General features: G+C 44.9%; 1 protein-coding gene across 3 annotated transcripts in view; it reads right to left on the bottom strand.

Moving 5' to 3' along the window:
* MRPS9 (mitochondrial ribosomal protein S9) overlaps nucleotides 1–21014 on the bottom strand; it is an 81025-nt gene that overhangs the window by 42490 nt on the left and 17521 nt on the right. For all 3 annotated transcript variants that reach the window (XM_029604843.1, XM_029604845.1, XM_029604844.1), the window contains exon 2: nucleotides 20189–20380. In XM_029604843.1, the coding sequence (XP_029460703.1) occupies nucleotides 20189–20380 (192 nt within the window). The remainder of the gene's footprint in view (nucleotides 1–20188; nucleotides 20381–21014) is intronic.

The following is a 21014-nucleotide window of genomic DNA, read 5'->3' as shown; positions in this document are numbered from 1 at the left end:
AAAAGGGGCGGGAGGGGGCATGTCTGTGGGGGGCGTGTTGGCAGGCCGGGGGTGTGTCTGTGGGGGGCGTGTTGGCAGGCCGGGGGTGTGTCTGAGGCGGCAGGCGTAACTTGCACAACAAAGGTAGGGCTGGGGGTGGATTAGATAGGGGAAGGGAGGGGAAGGTGGGGGGACGCGGAAGGAAACGGAGGCAGGCTGCCGATTTTGCGCAGCCTTGCACGTGCCGACCCCGGATTTTATAAGATACGCGCGGGTACTTTTTTTTTAAAGATCTACCTCTATGTTACAGTGCTGAGCTTGCAGAGCTGAAACGAGGCATTTTAGCAGCCGGGGCAGGCAAGCAAGCCTATCCGCGCCCCCACCTCCCGGGCCCCCCATGCTGATCTCTACTCTCTCTCTCCACTCTCATCCCCAAGTCCTCTTTCCTTATCCCATCCCCCTTCCCCAAGGGCTTTGTGTCCTGGGGTAGCTGCCCTTCTTTGCTCACCACTTGCCCCCGGTCCTGGGAGCCGGCACCAATGCTGAGGAAGCATTCAAAATAAGTTAACTCGCTGTCCTCCCCCCCCCCCCCCCCCAAAAAAATCTTTTTTACCCTCTTAACATCTGACCATCGTTTCCTCAGGCCAAGAAACACTTTAGCCTGAAGTGGCTGGGCCCTCCTTAACATACGACGGACCTACAGTGCAGTCCCTGTGCACCAGCAAACAAATTTATGGAGTAATGAGGATTTTGAGTTCACCTTGCTCCCCCTCCCTCTCAAAAGAACAGCCTTGGGCCACGAGGATATTCAGGCATTAAGTGCAGCAGGGCCCGGCTCGCTCCCTGTAAGGCGATGCATCTTCACAGCGGGAGCAGCAGAAACCGATAATTAAAAGAAAATGAAAATTCCTGCAGACAGATCTGACCGTTTACTGAGCGCTCGCTCTCGCTCTCTCTCATCTGCAAGAAACACCAGTGCTGTGTGAGCAATGGCCGAAGGTGTCCCCCGGCCACTGGGAAGAGAGGCGGAGGTTCGGGAAGCTGACACGAGAAGGCACTTTTTGCAAGATTAATAGAGAAGGAGCCCATCGCGGGTTCTGTCTGGGCCTGATTTATGTCCAGTTCCAGACTCAGGACTAGTACAAATGGCATCGACAGTGTAGACGGGGAAGAAACAAAAAAAAGGAAGATTAGGAAATACCATTTAGTTTCAACATCAGACAAGTGATACCCCCACCTGGATTGCTGCAGCCAACTTCTGTTACGTGGCACTTTTTCATAGTTTTATAAGAAAAGGTAATACATCCGATCCTGCTGATGTCTAGACTGAGTATTACTTTAAAAAGGGACTCTGATCGTCAGACGCTATCACTTGCCAACGTGCTGAGAACAATTTAATTACATATTGTATGTAAGTGCCGTCCTTTAGTAAAATAATAAAATACAAGTTCATTCCGAACGTGGCTCATCCTTCACTTGTACCAATCTCACCATGCGGTATCACGTTCACCATAAAACGTGGCCTCTTTTCTCTGTTGCAAAGGCAGCGTTCGTTTATAGAGAGACAGAGATGTGGGCAGAAAAGAAGCAATTAGTCACCTCCTGTGCTGTGTCAAGGTCTTACACTCAGTCTTCTCACTCCCTCTGCCACTAAGGCCCAGTGGTCTCTCTCTCTCTCTCTCATCCTCAACTTCTGCCGTGGTTTCGGCTCCTAGATCCTCCGCTGGACGCCTGCTCCAGGCGCCCCTATCATCGAGGAAGTGTTTTTCTTACATCCCCTTCCAGCTTCCCTTCCCCTCAGCTGCGCACGACGACGGACGCCCCTCTCCTTTATAACTTTGCCGTTCTGTGGAAAATGTTCCCGTCGGATACTTTCCGGAAGCCTGCTGGATATCTGAACGCCCGTGCCAGGTATCCTTCGGTCTCGGTGTGTGGCTCGTCACGCAGGCTACGCGCCATCTTGTTGGCAGCTCCCTTGGCAATAGCTGAATTTTATCAGTACATTCCCCCCCCCCCCCCCAAATACTCTTAGAAAGAACCGGTTTACACTGCTAGGAAACAAACCCCATGTGAAGTAAAATGGGGGAAGTCACCACCGTGTCTCTTAAGATAAAGGCCGTGTGTCGCTGGCGAGGCCGATCCAAACCGCTACGTATCCCAGGGCAACCTGGCCCGCTGCAGACAGTGCTGTAAAGCTGCTTAGTATGCACAGGGAGGTGTTGGTAAGGAGGCCTAAACCTATCCATTTCCTTAATCCCCTGCTGACATTTCTCATGCCGTTTTCGAGAAGTCTGAAGCAAAGGATTACCTTGAATTTATAAAAACAGTAATTTTGCTTCTCTTCCTAACGGCAAAAATTCCTGCTAGCTAACAGATGGGTATTGATGGCCGTGTCAGTTAACAAAAAGAAAAAAAGGCCCCATTTGTAAACAATACAAGATACAGAACAGCGGTAGCAGGGGGGGCGAGGTGTCCCTGTCCAACCTACAGCGCCCTAAATACTGTACATAAGAAAAAGCTGCGAATGCAACATACATCTAGTGGACATTAAACCTGCACGTGCCGGGAACCAGCGCCTTCGGGTCTCTCGCAGTGTTGCAGGTTTGAAACAGGTTAAAAAGGTGGCCGAATCTGTCTTCTCTTGCTGTTTTGTTGGTCTCTCTCTCTGTTCCGGGGCATTGCCTTTCACCAGTCACATCCTCTTATCCTCAAGTGAGCAGCAAAGCTTCAGGTTTCTCAGCAGGAAGCGCGCCATCAGAAGACGGCGCGCCTCAGTACACACTAGGGATGGGAAAAAAAAAAATGACAAGAGAGGCTTGGGCATGAGCTTCTGAGCACAAAAGTCCACCAGTCTCTGTTTGTGCTTTTAAAGGATATCACACAGCTCTCTCTCTCTTTGTACTGGAAAGCTTTAGTATTCAAATTACCACTCTGATGGGCCGATACAGTAAAGTGCGCTCCGATGGAGCGCACTGTTGGCCCGCGTTTTACCCCTTATACAGTAAGGGTTAATAGCATATCAAAAACGCACGGCCAACCTCCCCGAAACTAATAGGCCCATCAACATGCAAATGCATGTTGATGGGCCTATTAGTCATTCCCGCGCGATACAGAAAGCATAATGTGCAGCCAAGCCGCACATTTTACTTTCAGAAATTAACGCCTACCAAAGGCAGGCATTCAGACCCTTGTTGACTCCTTTTAAGCCTAGGACAAGGCAAAAGAACCCTTTTTCTTTGGCACCACAAAACTGATTAATTTCCCTGGCCTTGTTCAATGGAAACATGTCATAGGGCTTCCAAGGTCTGGAGCGATAACTAAGTAGCCTTTAGCACCTCCCTCTTGATCTGCAATTACAGGGGGAGACCATAAAGACCTTGGAAACGGGGTTGACCAATTCTAGGAAATATCATCTCTGCACAATCTCCAGGACCTTTTGGTCCGAAATGCTGTTGGTCCATTCTCTGGAAAGCTTTTGGAAGGCGGTTGCCCACTGATTCCACCATGGGAGAGACCTACTGTACATCACTGGCACAGCTGGATGCCTTCTGCCATCTCGGAGGGATCGCTTCTAGGCTTCCTGGCACCCTGAAAAGAACATGCTTTCCTTTGAGCAGTCTGTGGAGGGGAACGCTTAGCTGACCTGAATCTTCGGAAGCCCCTGAATGGGCTCTATCCTTCAGGACTCTTTTGGCTTGGATTCCCCTCAATCCTTCACCAATCTGTCCAACTCTTCCCTGAAAAGTAGCCCCCCCGCCCCTTAAAGGTGAATTTAAAGAGGAGGGCCTTAGACCCAGAATCCACTGCCCAGTTATGCAGCTATAGGAGTCTTCATGCTGCGACTACTGTGGCCACTGCCTGAAAAGAGATCTTAATCCAAGTCATACATGGCATGTGTAAAATGTCACCCTAGACTATTTGTGCTGCCATTTTCTGAAAGCTACTGGACCCCATGTACCACTGTCCAGGCAGAAGCCGCTAGAGAAGTTTGAGGCCACTTGGGGGGGGAGGGGGTATCCTTAAATGGTCTGCATGGTCCACAAATCTGGGCATGGTGGATGAAGATCATGCACATGTTTCTTCATTATGCAGTAAGGCTGGCGCATTAACAGAATACATTTTGTCAAAAATATTCCTTGTTGGGCCGTCAGCTTTTCCAAGAGGGGGTTCCTGCAAAGGTGACATTGGCAAAAGTAGGGACCCTGATTTTCTGGCCCCCCTCCAAGAGGTTTGTGAAGGCAGGGATGAGGCAGTCACCTCCCATTTCTTCTACATTTTACTGTTTTCTGCAATTTCGGGTTCCAACACTATCCTCAAAACCATCTGATTACTGTGTGCTCCTAGAGGAGATACTGCTGCTTCCATTGCTTCCTCTGATGCTGGTGGATCTGAACTATCGCAGATAAGGCAGAAGAAGCCCGTGATACTTGAAATGTTTTGAGTGCCACAGGCTGCTCATCTGCAGCCCCTATTCATGGCTGCTAGCCATCATGAGCACAGCCTCTGCAGTGAGGGGGGAGGAGGGTGCTGGTTCAACGCAAGTTGAGTGGTTTCTCACAGCCCTTCCCCTTAGGTAATTTCTCCTGGCCCCGAAATGGCAAACCCTGAAGTGCTCTGTACACTGGCATACTCTGTTCTTTCAGGGTTTTGTTTTTTTAAACTTTATGCAGGTAACAGTATCTGGAGAAAGAGATAAAGAGGAGAGAAAAAGAGAAAGAGAGAGAAGGGGGAGTCTTGGATTCTGAGCCTAGGCCTAGTTAGGAGACAAGGTCAAACTTATCCAGACTCACCCAAGTCCTAAGACCTGGGAGCCCCCAGCCAGGAGTGATCGATAAAGGCCCTAGGACACCAGGGATCAAACGCCGAGGTTTTACTCGACCAGGTAAGCTGCTTTGGAGATGGGCACTAACGGAGAAATCAGGCCCAAAAGACTTATTTCGGGATTGAGCTATCAGGCCAAAGTCTCTACTGGGCTCTAGGAGAGAAGATTCTGATAAACCGATCCTCAAGTGTCCAACTGCTGGAGACAGAGTATTGTCAACTAGCTAAGGCCACACCTCACTTATAGCCAAAGATGATGTCACAGGAAAAAGTTGTGTTCTTTGGCTCCATCAGCTGCTGAATGGGAAATCCTACCGATAAAGGACTGATCTAGCAGGAAGATCAGAAATAAGCTAATGCCTTCATTAACATTGGATTTAAATGCAATCACACTAGCGTGTATGCACTTTTTATGCATAAAGCTTCTTGTTAAATCGGGTGAGGGAGTATATTTGAAATTCCCTCAGAACACCTTAAAGAACCGGCCACAGCTATCTGGCCTGGTCCTCCTTAAGAGCCAAGCCAGCAAGGGATTCTGGGACAGGGAGAATCTCTGCAGCCTTGGATATGATGGCAAGACCCAGAGAGAAAGCAGGAAGCCAGGACTGCATATGTTGATTGTTGCAAGACTGCTGATCTAAGTGCCCTCTACTCTGTATTTTGGTTTTGCTTGTGAATAAAGAGTTTGATGGTGTGAAACCAACCGGAGCTTGGCTTAACTTTTGTACTCCTGGCTGTTTCCCAACTTGTGGGCATTCCAGAACGACCTCAGGGAGAAATTCTTCACAAAAAGATCGTGCATAACCCTTCCCTTGACCCATTCCAGCTAGCAAAGAAAACTTCACCAAATAAACAATTTTAAATATGAAGTTTGAATGTATCCCATCTTTGCTTGCACTTGGCCGTTTCCTCTTGGCCACTTCCTACCTTTCCTTTTAGTACTTTTATTTTATTTATTTAACAGCTTTCATATACCGACGAACATTGGGAACATCTCATCGGTTTACATATAACAGAATTAGCAACCGGCTTTACAGGGAACATATAACTGAATAGGAGAATAATACTAGATGAGAGAAAACACAAGCACTAAACAAAATTATTTTCTGGTCTTCCTCATTTCTTTATCATTTCTGTTATTCTTCCTCCATATCTCTATCTCTTTCTATCTGCTGAGTGTCTCTCTTCAGTTCATTATCTTCTCTCACCTCATCCCCTTCATGCCTCTTCCCTCCATTATCCCCTCTTTCAGTTTATCTCCCTTATCAGCCCCCATTCAACTCCTTACCAAATCCACTTTTTTTCTCCCTCTTATAAAGTTCTCTTTGCCTAGCCCTAACCCCAGCTCTTCTTTTCATCAACAGCAGTCCAAAAAGCAAACAGAATGTTAGAATTATTAGGAAGGGAATGATGGATAAAACGGAAAATGTCATAATGCCTCTGTATCGCTCCATGGTGAGACCGCACCTTGAATACTGTGTACAATTCTGGTCACCGCATCTCAAAAAAGATATAAATGTGATGGAGAAGGTACAGAGAAAGACAACCAAAATGATAAGGGGAATGGAACAGCTCCCTATGAGGAAAGGCTGAAGAGGTTAGGGCTGTTGAGCTTGGAGAAGAGACGGCTGAGGGGGGATATGATAGAGATCTTTAAGATCATGAGAGGTCTTGAACGAGTAGATGTGAATCGGTTATTTACACTTTCGGATAATAGAAGGACTAGGCGGCCCTCCATGAAGTTAGCAAGTAGCACATTTAAAACTAATCAGAGAAAATTCTCTCACTCAATGCACAATAAAGCTCTGGAATTTGTTGCCAGAGGATGTGGTTAGTGCAGTTAGTGTAGCTGGGTTTAAAAAAGGATTGGATAAGTTCTTGGAAGAGAAGTCCATTACCTGCTATTAATCAAGATGACTTAGGGAATAGCCACTGCTATTACTGGCATCAGTAACATGGGATCTTCTTAGTGTTTGGGTAATCGCTAGGTACTTGTAGCCTGGTTTGGCCTCTGTTGGAAACAGGATGCTGGGCTTGATGGACCCTTGGTCTGACCCAGTATGGCAATTTCTTATGTTCTAACTTCTTACCTCACTTTAACTTAAAATTTTAAGCGAGTTCCAAACATACATAGCGACATTCGTTTTCAGTTATTTTATTTTCCTCAGGAATTTACAAGTGTTTATTATAATTTAATTTAATTATAATTTAATTATAATTATAATTTAAAAACTTGGCTTTTCTGACAAGCCTATACATAATGACCACCCTCTCACTAAAACTGCTGTCCCCCCCTTCCCCTCTCCTTTCACACAATTTAACTCCAAGATCATCTCACTCTGGTAATAATCAATTGAATACACAATGTTGTTCATTCATTTTCTTGCCCCACTCCAAATACATCCCAATCCTTACTCCTCTTACTGCATTTGCTTGATTGTATCTAATTGTAAATAGTTTCTACTAGGAGGTTAGGCCAGATTCAATTGTAATATATGTTGATTTACTGCTATGTTCTTTTACCTCATGCGATATATGCTCGTTCTTTCCAAATTGATTGTAAAGCTTGTTGCTAAATTATGTTTATTGTAAACCGAGGTGATGTTTGGAACGTGCCGCGGTATATAAAACCTTTAAATAGATAAATAATGAACAAAATCAGGAAAAAAAGATCAGTGGAAACAATGACTTTTTCCACTGTTCATTATAATCAATTCTGATAAACTCCCAGGGAAAATAAAATAACTGAAAACAAAGATCCCTAAACATACATAAAATACAAATACATTGCACCTTGCTACACAAGACTTCAGTAGTAGCGGGCTATGAACCAGGGAAACCAGGGTTCAAATCCCACAGCCTTGGGCAAGCCACCTTGCCTCCGGTACAAATTTAGATTCTAAGCCCTTTGGAGATAGGGAAATACCTACAGTATCTGAATGTAATTTGCTTTGAAGTGTCCAAAAAGGCAGAATAAAAATTAAATAAATACACTAAATTCCAGTGGGCCTGCAATGTGGCAAATGCCTCAGTAAACAGTACTGCTTTAAGGTTCTTACAAAAGCGCTTACAGTCAATTTCAGCTCTTAGAAAATTCCACATTTTTGGGCTTGCAATGGCGAAAGTATGATCCCTGGTTTCACACAGATGGGTGCCTCTCAAAGAAGGTATCTCCAAAACATTTCTGCATGGATCTCCCGGGTCCTCTTGTAGCTTGCATCCCCTTTTCTCAGCTCATGTCCCCTCTTGACCTTCCAAGCCCGGGTCAACCCCTCTACTCCCTTACAGTTCCTCTCTCCTAGCCAGAATTCCTTCTTTCAAGCTCTTCTCCCAGACCCTCACAACAGTAACGCTCTCCCACAACAGCAAGTGGGCAGCGTCATCCACTGGATAACTGTGAGCCCCATCCTGCCATTTCATCGGTGCAACCTGTCAATTCCTTTACCTTTCTAAAAATTGCAGAATGTTGTTTAAGGAAGTATTTACCTTGCAAGAAGAAATCACACTACTAGGAGTCCACGTTTTTAGTAATTCCCCCAAAGGAAGAAAGTTAGTGAGGAAGCGAGAGGACTCTCTGGAGGTGATGCATGAAAAAGTCAAGACAGCATTTCTGTAGCCTGATTTCAAATGATATTTTGAGTAGATCTGTTATACCCTTGTAACACTTTTGGTCTATTTGAATGGCTATCTGATGCAGCAGTATGAAGGCAGAAATGGATTTTGAAGATGGCAGGATTTTCTGCACTTTCAACATTCATTTCCTATCCCATTTTTGACTGTTTGGGTCAGGTCTCCACTCTGAAGATTATCTACTGCTTTTATTTATTTAAAATCTTTTCTATACCGTTGTTAAGCTAAGTTTACAACAAGGCACAAATATTAATGTTGGTAGATGTCTTGATTTGTATTCACTAAAAAGGTGCCATCAAGTTATGGTAACAGTTTCATCATAAATACTAATTGGTGGGTATGATACTTTGTGTCCGTTCTTATCTGTGACAGCTTTAAAATAGATTAATCATTATATCTTATCCTTTGGTTGTGAACGAAAGTATAACAAAAATACAATACACACACGTGTAGATTAGGGTAATGTGCATGGATGTTCTGCAGACCGCATCCTATACTCCTCGGGTTCTACTCTCTATTCTCTCTGTGATACGCTTGTTTAAATAACCATGTTTTTACATTTTTTCTGAAGGTTTTGATGTCTCTTTGTAAGCGGATTTCTACCGGCATGGAGTTCCATAGTGTAGGTCCTGCTAAGGAAAGCGCCCTTTCCCTTACTTGGGTTAGTCTTGATGTTTTGACCGAGGGAATAGTTAGTAATGCTTTTCTCAGGTATATACGTCTCGCCCATAGAAATTCTCTTCATCCCTTGTCTACTTTGCTATTTTCCAGCCAATTTCCATCTCCCTTGCTATCCCTACTGTCTGTTTCCCAAACTTTCCACTACTGTTAGTATCTCAAACTACCTATCTCTTCCCTCATTACCAACGTTGCTGCTGGCTAAGTGGTGGTGACCATCTGTCACCAAAAGTAGAGACTAAGAGGATAACTTTCAAACAAACGCGTGAAGCAGCAGCATACACAAGTATACGGCTGCGAACAGATTTAACTAGTATTTTATAACCCACATGTATGATTTACGTACATTTACAAATTACGCACATCGCTACCCAGCAACACAGGCACCTACGCATGCAAGGCACCGAAAGAAAGTATATCAACGCATTGAGCGTGCATACTTTTCCTATCATAAAAATATATGCGCAGTATATTTTATGCGTGAAAATAAAGTAGGACTTACTTGCTGGGATTTACACGCACAAGTCGGGGTATTTTAAAACATGTGCATGTCAAGAAAATTACCACTTTTACCAATTAGTCAACCAGTTTGTTCAGTCCTTCTCCAGATCATAGAGACCCTCCTGGTTCTTCAGCCAGAACTCACTCCATCCAGTTCACCCAGACCTTCCACCCAGTCAGTACTACTCAATAAACACGTTCAACATCATTTATGCGAGATAATTAGGTGTAAAATTACATAAGTTGTCCAAACTATGTGCGAGCTTTTTAAAAACAGCAATTTACATGCATTAATGCTGGCCCTGCCCAGGACACCCCTTTCTAACGTATATTTGTGCACGTGAAAGTGAAAATACCCATGCATTTTCGACTTTTATAAAATACAGAATATGTGAGCAGAGGCTAATTACAGGCATATGTACTAATTTTTACATGCGTAATGTTTGGAAAATTCACCCCAAGTCTATGAAAAAGGAACAGGCAAACATATATGGAGGTTCAGTAAATAAAAGTACTCAGCTGCTGAATAATATGAGCGCTTTAACTTACTATCATTTCTAGTCCTTCAATGGGTCATGGGGCCATGATGTTGGGGGGAGATCATGCAAGTTTTCTTAGTGCAGCCACCCCAGGGAACCTACCTCTGCAGTTGGATATGTGCAAATTGTGGCCATGAAGCCCTATGTGAACGATCTATGGCAAACCTGAAAATCAAGATTAAATTAGATGCAATCTGCCAAGTAGTTATAAGGGGGAAGGTTCCAGGATAAAGAAAGATTAGAGAGAGACAGCTCAATGACAGTTATAAGGGGTTGCAAGGGGATCCAGGTTAACGGCAGAACATTTGCATTCCTTTAGAAATGCTCCACTGAAGAGGAAAGGACGTGGGAGCAGCACAGATGGCAAATTCCCCAGCATCCTGAAAAAGCACTTCCTTCCTCCCCAGTTGGGCAGCTGCTAGTGGAAGGCAACGTCATCCCTAGGTATAACCTATAAGGCCACCTACAAGCATTGCCTTGAAAGCTGTTTCCTGGGGGCTCAGATGCAGTACGTTCTGGGTAGGCTTGAGAAATTACTGAGCGGAACCCGGGAAATAACCAGTCCTTGGTAAAAGTTAGGTTGCCAACAACTTCCTTACTATAAGGGGCAGGGTGAGCTGGTCCTAGTTCTAACCCTGCTGCAGCTATGGACTTGTGGGCCCTGCTTTTTCTTAGTGAAATTTGAACAAGTCAACAGGTATAAGGGGGGCACAACGTGGACAGACTCAGTCAGTCTCTTATGCCATGGAGCCCATTAGCAATCCTAACTGGAACCGATAGCATAGACAGAAAACAAGGAGGACCAGTAAAGCAACTAGAGAGAATTAGGAGTCCAGCTGATGGACGCTCATTCACCACATTAAAGGAGTACGGGCCAATCTCACGGCACCGTTGTATGATGGCATTTGCTTGTCTTTGGGGATGGGAGTGGAAGAAACTGGGTCTGAAGGGAACAATGTCCACAAGAAGATTTTTTTTTTTTTTTTTAATTATAAACACCAGCAATGAAAAGTACTTCAGGGGTCTGAACAAGTCAATCTTACATATGGCAGAATTTCTCAGCAGTAGTGCTGGTCCTTCTCGTAGCGAGAGACAGCTGCTGCCTCCGGCCCTAGGGTAAGTCAACTTCGTCAGCTCTACCAGCCTCTTTTTTGTGAAGACAGAAGAATAAATTGGGGTAAGGCCCAGAGGGTAATAGGACGAACCCTTCAAAAAAGAGAAAATAAAAAGTGCTGTGCAAAGAACACAGACACTGAAGTGGTTTGGCACCGTGCTGCTGCCACACTCGTTTCGGCCTGCCTAGATGTTTTAAATTCCTCCGAGAAGTAAATGTATTGAACCATGCATACGGGCGCAGCCTACGAAGGTTCCCAAAGATGCAATGGGGAATCCTGAACTAAAATACAATGTGAATACAAAAACTTATGTACTTGAAGTTCTTCCTGCTGATCCTAGATGGCACGTACACAACCGAGTTTTAGATCCCATGGATTCATGCATTAACATTCATAAGAGTCATACGAACTCACAAGATTTAAGCGATGGCAAAAACAGAAAATCTGGAGATGAAAAGCTGGTTACTTTAGCACACAGAAATAAAAGGTGAAAGTGAAGCACTAGGTGAAAACTTCCCACCAAACTAAAAACACAAGATAGTTAAAGATGCAATTTATTTACACAAAACCATTACAGATTTGTTTCGGTTTCTTTTAAATGAAGAGGAGGATATCGTTTATTGGCATGTGTGTAATGCCTCTTACCTCCACGTGTTGCTGTCAAAGCATCCCGCACCTCCTGCCATTCAAGGGCCATGTACAGCACTGCCTGTTTCACTTGAGCTACTCTTATAGGTCTGGCAGCCAGGAGACTTCCTGGGGTGCTGGCTGCCAGGAAATCAGCCTCCTTATCTGGCCAGGTATATAATGAAGTCCTTTACAACCAGCCAGTGCCTCAGCAGCAGATCCACTGCCATGCTCTGCCTGCAGTGCACATCGCTTCTCTAGCCTTGCCTCGTTCCTGCTCCCACCCTGCCTCCTTCCGGTCCTTCTGTCTGGCTCCTGCTTCTTGCCTCTTCCTTTCCTTGGACTGACTTCTTCTGCCTTGACTTCTGCCCAGATCCTGTCTGTCTGACCTCCGCCTGCCCTAACCTTGGCTTGGTTCTCGACTCAGTCTTACTGCTCCCTGCAGGACCCTCGCCTAAGTCCTGCCGGCCTCAGAATGCAAAGGCTCAACCTGCAGGGGAAGAAGTCGGTATAGGTGAAGCCCAGTCCTTGACTGAGCTTGAGCGGGTCTTCCTGCTCTCAGCATGGGCCCAGTTGGTTTGCTAGCCAAGCAGCACCAATCTCACCACAGCCTAAGGGTTGGGAGTGATATGGATCAAACACATTTCCTAGATGTTTTGCCTTGTGCCACTTCTACAGAGCAGCCTAGAGGTAGAATAGGGCCTTTTCGGCAACAGCCACTTCCTTACAAAATGATATTCCAAGAGAGATCAGATTTGGAACGGTTATCAGATGTTTAGGAGGAAAGTGAATAATTCTTTGGGAACAGAGAAGTTATGTCTGTGAAGGGAAAGGAGGTGCATTATGCCATAGTTACTCAGAAAGGGAAAAGAGTAAGAGAAGGTGGTAAATGGTTAAGTAACCAAATAATAAGCATGTTCATTAAAGACGTCTAGTGGCATTGAGGAATGGGACGATGGTAGTAGGGTATGTTGGATAATTATATTGATCACAGAAGGTGAGGGGAAGTTTTGTGTGTTGGTTGGGGCAGGTGACAGGGATAGTATATAATTTGTGCTGACGTAGGAGCATTATTCTAAAAAATGGGTTCAGAGGCCTTATTAATATAATTGCGATAAGCCTGGGATTTCATATGAAATTGCGCAGTATTATTCTGTAATGACAGAGGGCTGAGAATGGATGGCTTGTTTGCAGTTAAATGGAGGATAGACTGGAGTGTCTGAGGTTAATGTTCTTATGCATAATCAATTTTGATGTATGGGTATGGAATTATTTATGTCTAATTGTGTTTTGCATGAGTAGCCCTTGCTCTAGTATTTACCTAGAGAAGGCAGGGGTCATATTCAGTCCTGGGGCTAAATCCTTGCCCCAGGGCATGGTTTTAATTAGGTGTAGGGAGGGGCAGAGGATATACCTCCAGAGTCCGAGATATAGGGAGAAAAATCTCTTCTGAGTGATGGCCCCAGCAAATGCAGCATGGGTGGATGTAGATGCCAAATAACCAGGTGGGACAGGCAAGACAGGTGCTCCAACTTAAACTTTACTGCTGCGGATTGTCAATAATAATCATTTGGCACCAAACACACTTGGTTCTGTTACGTCCATGTCCTAAATCAGTTTTCCCCAAACCTATCATTTGGGTTCTGAGATATCCTATCCTCCAGGACATGGAATAATTGGCATCCCAGGATTGGGGGAAGGGGGTTCCTATCTGTGGCAGCACTTCCTTTCCATAAATACCTGAAGTCTAGATGTTCTCCAGATCTCCTCCGTTTTCTTTTTCCTACCCAGGGCAGAGACTCCAGTAGGGGGTCTCCAGATAAAAATCTATTTATCCTCGTTTCTCCTTTCTAGATAAAGTGGGAATCTTTTGGACCGAAAGCTCCAATACTCAGCATTAAGGACACTTCTTTCTCTCCCCACTCCAGGGCAGGGTGACAAATGCTTCCTCCAAAACAAAACAGCAAAAACCTTCACAAAAATACTCAGATTCACTCCGTACAAATCACCACTGTCCAACCACTGGGTATGCAACACAGAATAGACAGGTCTTCTCTCAGCCTATCCTTTCCAGGGCAAGGGATTTTCTTCCCCGAGCCAGGATTAGGAGATCTAGAAACACTCCAAAACGTAAAGTCCAAAATGTCTTGGACTTCGTTGGTCAGGTTGTGGTCCTTCCTATCCAGTACAGCCAGGGATGTCAGGCCTAGCCCACCAAGAATAGGGGAACCAACCAAAACACAACCTAGTAATGATGGCAGAAAAAGAGCAAATGGTCCATCCAGTCTGCCCAGGAAGTCTCTTATCGTAATAACTGTCACGGTAGTAACGGCTCTCTTTCTCCTCCAATTGCCAACGAAACATGCCACACAGATCTATCACCCTGTTTGTATTTAAAAGGCAGGAATATACCACTGCGGTCACTAGCCAGTATGCTAAACGCCTCTACCCTAGGTCTTTTAACTAGTCTCAACTAATGGAGATCCCAAGGGGGGGGGGGGGGGGGGAGGGGGTCTCTACATATGTTTCGCATCTGATTTAATGTTTTCATGTGATGTTGGATAACAATTTTCATCAATTTTACACCACTTCGGTTAAACTGGAAAATGTATAATGCGGTATATAAATTAAACTAATTCAATGTAAACCTGAATGGCTATAGCTCAAAAATCACTGATGGATACTCTGACTAAACTCCAGGAGTCCATAAGTTGAGGAAGAGGAAGTAAAACCTCAGACGGTTGAGATGAACATCGCACATAGGTGAAAACTAGCTGGGGCACAGTAAAATATTAAAGACGAAGGGAGATCCATTTCAGTAAACCTGTCTGAAGTCATGAATCTATGGAGAACAAGCTTCCAACAGCTATTCAACTGCAAGATCCTACATGAGTGAAAAATGTCTTGAAAAGTGCCTAATATTAAGACATTACTTAGAAAACATGCTTGTCCGTTGGTCATGAAGTCTTCATAGACCTGCCTGTCTCCATTTCCCTCCAAGAAGGAATGAGGGGATTAAAAAAAAGACCTCGTAAATCTGTCACCAATAATTCTTGACAAAAAGAAAAACTGCTTTGCATAGTAGTCAGGCACATGATCCGGTTGTCAATGGAAATAAAATACAGCCATGAAAATGGGTTCGTGAGGCAAAAAAAGTGATTTTTTTTTTTTTCAATCAGTAACACCAGGTACAAATAAATGCTGGGCTTCATGATACATCAGCATTGCGTCGACAGCCTCCTAAAACCAAAAGGTGCCCTATTTCGTCTGTAAATGAAGCTGGAACCATAAAATAAGAGCGAGATTATAGACTCAGCCAGGGAAACGTACTGGGTCAGGACTGCTATCTCTATTAATTAGCTGTCCCAGCTGGGCAGTGAGTATGCAGCTGTTAAACTTGATCAATGACTTACCTAAAATGTCATCTCTACTGATTCACTTATAAATTACCAGCAAGTGAGACTAATGTACAGGTGCTGATTTATTTAAACTGTTCTCTGCAGTTCTACATCACTTTATAAACTGCATCTGGCACCTAATGTTAGCTGTCAGTTGCACTTAGATATGCCTGTCCTAACGACTCTGTTCATTAAAAATGAGCACAAATTATGAAATATTGTGAAAAATGATACATCAAAGGGAATGGGCAAAGCAAATCAATTAGAGAAATTTCATACAGAACAGCCATGCAGAAGTGAATGAAATGCCCTGCTTTCAAGCCCCAGATCTAGGATAACAATTAAAAAGCAATTGGAAAGACTTCTGCAGTGTTACATATCAATTTTCTGGCTGGTTTTCCTGAAATGTTGATGGTACACACAGTTTACGTTTTTGGCCATGGCATATGAGGCTTAAGATACCCCTCTAATTACCGTTGTCTCCACTTGTACCTAGTTCTCAAATGCACCAGCTAAGACTTTTCTGCCAGCTTGATACAATAAAAAAATAAAAGGAACGAGGACACTCTAGAAAGATGCATATATCTGAAACAAAGCAATGAGAGAATGTAGATATAAAGCGCTCATCAACTGCATTTATTATCATCATTTTAAGAGCAAGGCCAGCTGGTTGCCCCTTCAGTCTAAAGTTCCTAAAAAGCTTCAAATATTTTTAGAAGACGTCGTCAGCCGTGCAGAAAAAACACCTTTGGAACTGTGATTTTCAGGGCCTGCTGATGCACGAGTGTACATGCACCAAAACTAAACCTCTTACAAACACTGTCCTGTGACCTTTAGACAATTCTCTCTTCCCACCAACGGTGCACATTTAAGAGCATGCTTTCCTTATGTTCAGGCATCGCAATGGCTCTGTAAAGGTACAAAATATGCATACATAAAAGTATGCTGAAAACGAAGAGGACGAACTCATTAAGGAAATCCAAATACATAAACACACACACACCTATTCCGCTTCGGGTCTGAGACAAGTCTAATGAATAGGGGGTCCCATGATGTGAAAATCTCTCTGCCCAAGAGACATGGCCCCCACAGATCGTACGCTGCTGGACGGGAGATCCAGATTCCCTTCCCGAATCCCGTTTCCCAGGGCTGGGGAGGCAAATCGCAGTTCCCGGGTACGGGAGTCCAGCAGCCGAATCCTTTAAGCCAGGCAAAGGTATATGCTTGCCAATTTCCAGAAAGAACAATACTCTGCAGCCCCCCCCCCCCCCCCCAAGAAGAGATTAGGCTTATAAAAGGTTGGGAAGAGAGAAGCGGGGCACAATTGACCGTGCTAGCGACGGAGCAATGACAGCCCAGAAATAATCACGTGCATCCATGGAGAGAGAAGGGTGTGCAGTTACCTCATGGCCGTTATTACGTGAAGAAGGAACTAACAGGACGAGTATTCACATGCAATTAGTGGATATTTTTCAAAGGCACTTCCGTGGTTAAAATAGTGCTTTTACGTGCATAAAGGGCCTGTTACAAACTGCCCGCGCCCGATAGGCAGGTATACCGAGACGCATACAGCCGGCACGCATGCAAGTTTCGAGCAGAGCCATCCCTGTGGGGCAGAACCGGAGAGGGGTCTGCACTCAACATGCTTAACAAGCTCATTTCAAAACGAGCACGCGGGCGCCCATACTCGGCGGGCGAGCGGGGATACGCTGGAGTTTTAGATCACGCGTGCACTCGGACGCGTATGATTTAAAATACGCCTACCGCTACTAAGCATGCTCCTGAGCAAATCTACTTCGCCGGCTTTAATGCGCATATGAAAGTGGATTGTAAAACATGCTTGCGCGAGGGACATTCCTAGTTTTCCCCATTGGTCCACCAGTTGGCCCACTCAATACCAAGGTCTTCCAGACACCCCCCCCCCCCCCCTTCTGGTTCATCATCCTGCACGCCCCCAGCTTGACCCGGACCCCTCCCTCTGTCCTGTGCGCCCTCAAGGGCGAGATCTAGAGACTCTCTCATCGGGAGCAGCGGTAAAATTACTCGGATGACAAGTCGACGCGCGCGGCGGCCTCTGGGCCATAGGCTTGTAACAGTTGGGCCCCCGCCTCCTTCCTCTCAGTTTGGTCCATGCCTAAGTATACACGCATGTAAATTATGGCCTTTAAAATCCGTGCTGTCACGCGCGGTCCACGTACACGCAGATGAGGGCATTTTTTGCGCAAGCAATGCTTTAAAAAAAAAAAAAATCGACCTTTTCAGAGGTATGCACTTAAAATCCCCGCCGTGGGAAATCAGCACACAACTCAGGTGTACGTATATGCTGGTAGCTTTGGGGAGATCATTTTCAAGTGGAAAGCAGGTGTGTACGCTCCCTTTGAAAACTGGGGTAACTTATGCTTGTACTCGATTCAAAATCTACCTGGGCCCGTTTCAAAATGATCCCCCCTCTGCTCTTCGGCCGCTGCTGGCCTGACCTCCGGCGGCAGCACGCGGCGTCACTCTGCTCTTCGGCTGCCGCCAGCCTGGTCTCTGGTGTCAGCACGCAGGGTCCCTCCGCAAACAACGGCATCGGCCCACCAGGGGTTGACCGATCCTCAGATAGGCCAATCTGCCCTTGGGGAGAAGGGAAGAACAACCGGGTCAGTGGAACACCGGGAGCTGCAACACACCTGCCGGAGCCTGGCGACACACCAATTGAGAATCGCTATTCTAAATCACTCCAAAAAGGTATTTAATACATTTTAAATGTTCAATGCTAGGGCTTTCCCTTGTATAATAAACCAATAAAACTGTCAATCAACTCATAACGACCCTTGAGCATTTACAAGAAGAGGCCAAGGGGAACAGAGGCTATACAGTACAGAACTGGGAATTCAGTCCCTTTTTTTAAAATCTGATTTTTTTTTTTTAAGTTCAAGCTAATACTGCCAAAAGGAAACCGGAGAAATAGCTGCCCCCATGACAGTCTGCTGCTATCTTGGGAATCAATGGGAGAAAATGTTCAAGAATACTTACAGGAAAAAAAAGAAAAATGAATAATAATCGTCAAAACAAGCCAAACACCAGCTAAGCAGCCTCAGAAACCTTTTTTTTTTTTTTTTAAAGAATATGCATTTATGTGGAATCGGGCTTACAACTGAAATTATCCAACAGATTCACACACTGTGTATAATCACCTGTCAAACATAAATTAGATTAAAGTCCTCTCTATTTTTTTTTTTTAATTTATATGTGTCTTCAAAATGGTACTATAATACTATCAAGATCCTCTTCATCCATTACATTTTTTTTTAATTTTGTGTTGCTTTAAAATTGTTACTCTTTCAAAATTCTATTTATTGCATAATCCCATAGAGGCACCACAGGAAGAAATGTTCATGCTACAATTGGCAGGGAAATGCATCTCATGCACCTTTCTTGTGGATCCTTAACCCTTAATCCTGACCCGCTTGCAGCACTCTAGGACTAGAGCTGTCTGCCCCAAGCATAGATCTTCTAAGCAGCTATGCGGGAGCTGAGCAGAGCATTCTGGAAGAACCTGCTTCCAAAAAGATTCAAGGTCTTGGGACTCGTGTCCCAGGGGTACTGAGGAAGGAGTCCTAGAGTGGATTCAGCAACCACAAACTGATGTGTTAACTGGACCTTGTTGAATCTGGAAGTCTCCTGTATATGATGATATTTCACATCTTCTTTCTTTGCACATCCCCTATTGCATATCCTGGAGAAGCTGATGAATGGCACTGCCGCTAGTTTGAGGAAGTAAAGGAAGCCAAAAAAAGGGACTGACCTAGACTTACCTTTCACCTCCAAATTAAATGGGGAAGCCTTAGCTACCACCGAATATAACATAAGAAGTGCCATGCATCCTGCCTCCAACAGTGGCCTATCCAGATCTCTAGGAAGCACCTAGCAAGTCCCAGATAGTTGATCCAGTTTTTGTTAGCCACTGCTGGATTTCTCCCAAGTCACGCAGCAGACACATTTTCAGAAACAGTGAATAAGACTGAAATCAGGAGAGTGTACCAAAAAGGACCGAGGAAGCCTGCATGGGAAGTGCTGTGCATGCTCAGAAACGCTTTGCAGGAAACACTCCGCATCAGCGCCGCTGGAGGATGTCACCCTAATGCTCGCCAACAAAGAATTAGCATAATATTTTCTCAAGCAATTAGCATTCTACCAGCAAGCATGCAGATGTTTTGGCAGTTTTCTCTTAGGACACGCCTGGAAGTGAGATGCCCTATTGATGCGTTTTATTAATCAATATCTTAAAATTATAAAGCCGTGAAATCCAAATATAAGTTTTATGAATATCCCCCCGCCCCTTTAACCCTCCCCACCTCCCTGGAACAAGCTTGAATGTTTATGTTCCTAGACTAAAGTGTGTAATATAAAAGGAAACACCACGTAGCCAAAAACGTGTACTGCACATATACCACCAGCCAGAAAATCTTTTAAGAAAAAGGTGAGCCATCACCAGAAACGTCTATATTTATTTATTTTGCATTATCTCCTGCCTTGGGGAGCGAAAAGCCTCCCGTGCTACACAGCAGCTTAGATTAAACATATAAAAAAAGTTCACCCGGCGGCACGGGGACCTCGGCGGCACGTCTTGTGGCCTCTGATCGGAGCAGAGAAAACCAAAGTGACCGCACCCGGGGTTAGGAGACAGGCAACACCGTACCGGGCCGCCTGACCTCGCCAACACCACCCAGAGCGAGCAGCCCCCCTCCCCCGGCTAGACGAATGCGTTTTCAATTGCGTGGCGGCGTTCTGCCCTCTTCCGACAGTTTGATTAAAATTCGGACCTGCTGAGGGGGTGCTCACGCTGAAGCAGAACGCTTTCAAACTCCGAAGCCGCCGAGTAAATCGCTTCTGCGACAGAGCAACCCGTACTTACGTCGACATCCTCCTGGGTAAAGGTTTCTGGATCTTTTCCCATCATGTTGGCTAAATGTCGCTTTCCTATGTTGAACTCTTCAATCTGCTTTTTAATAAAAGCCTCTGTGTACTTCTCAGGTCCTGAGGCTGCCACGTTCTTCCTCTGTGCTGCTGCTGCTGCTGCTGCGCTGGTGCATATTAGTCTTAAAACCTAGGCCAATAACAGACAAAGAAAGAAAAAAAAAATAGGTTGTATTTTAATCACATTGTGTTTCTGTGCAAGTTCTGCTCTGTAATTAGAAGGCAAGCTCCTGGCACGCTTTATCAAATGCGCATGTTATAATCAGGCTGGTCAGGAAAGAAAGGCACTGCGGAGAGTCAAACACAGAAGTTTAGCTTGTCCTGAAAACCTAGTCCAGAGACAGAAACCGGCCTTTTCTAAACGAACATCTGAAGATTTTTTTTTTTTTAAATTCATCTCAGGAACCCGAGGAGTTTTGTGGCAAGGCCACAGATTTACGCAAGACACGTTGGCACTCTCCTAAGAGAAGGGCAAACTCGGCGACAAGCCTCCCCCCCACCCTCAGACACCTTCGATATTAAGAAACCAAAAGGCAGCGTGCAGAAAATCAAGCCGGAGCTCATGCTTTTTTTTTTCCCCTTAATGTGAACTCCGGGCTAAGATTAATTCACACCAATCGTGTATTTATGCACGGATTATAAACCCAGCCGCTAAGCACGCTATTCTCATCACACAAAACTATTCCCTGTGAGCGCGGTGGGCAGATTGCTACTGCGGAGGGCATTTGCAGAAGATGCGCCGAATAACAGCCTCCGGTATTTTA

This window comes from Rhinatrema bivittatum, chromosome 5 (genome assembly GCF_901001135.1).
Source record: "Rhinatrema bivittatum chromosome 5, aRhiBiv1.1, whole genome shotgun sequence".
Classification (NCBI taxonomy): Eukaryota; Metazoa; Chordata; class Amphibia; order Gymnophiona; family Rhinatrematidae; genus Rhinatrema; species Rhinatrema bivittatum.
This window is presented reverse-complemented; position numbering and strand designations above follow the sequence as displayed.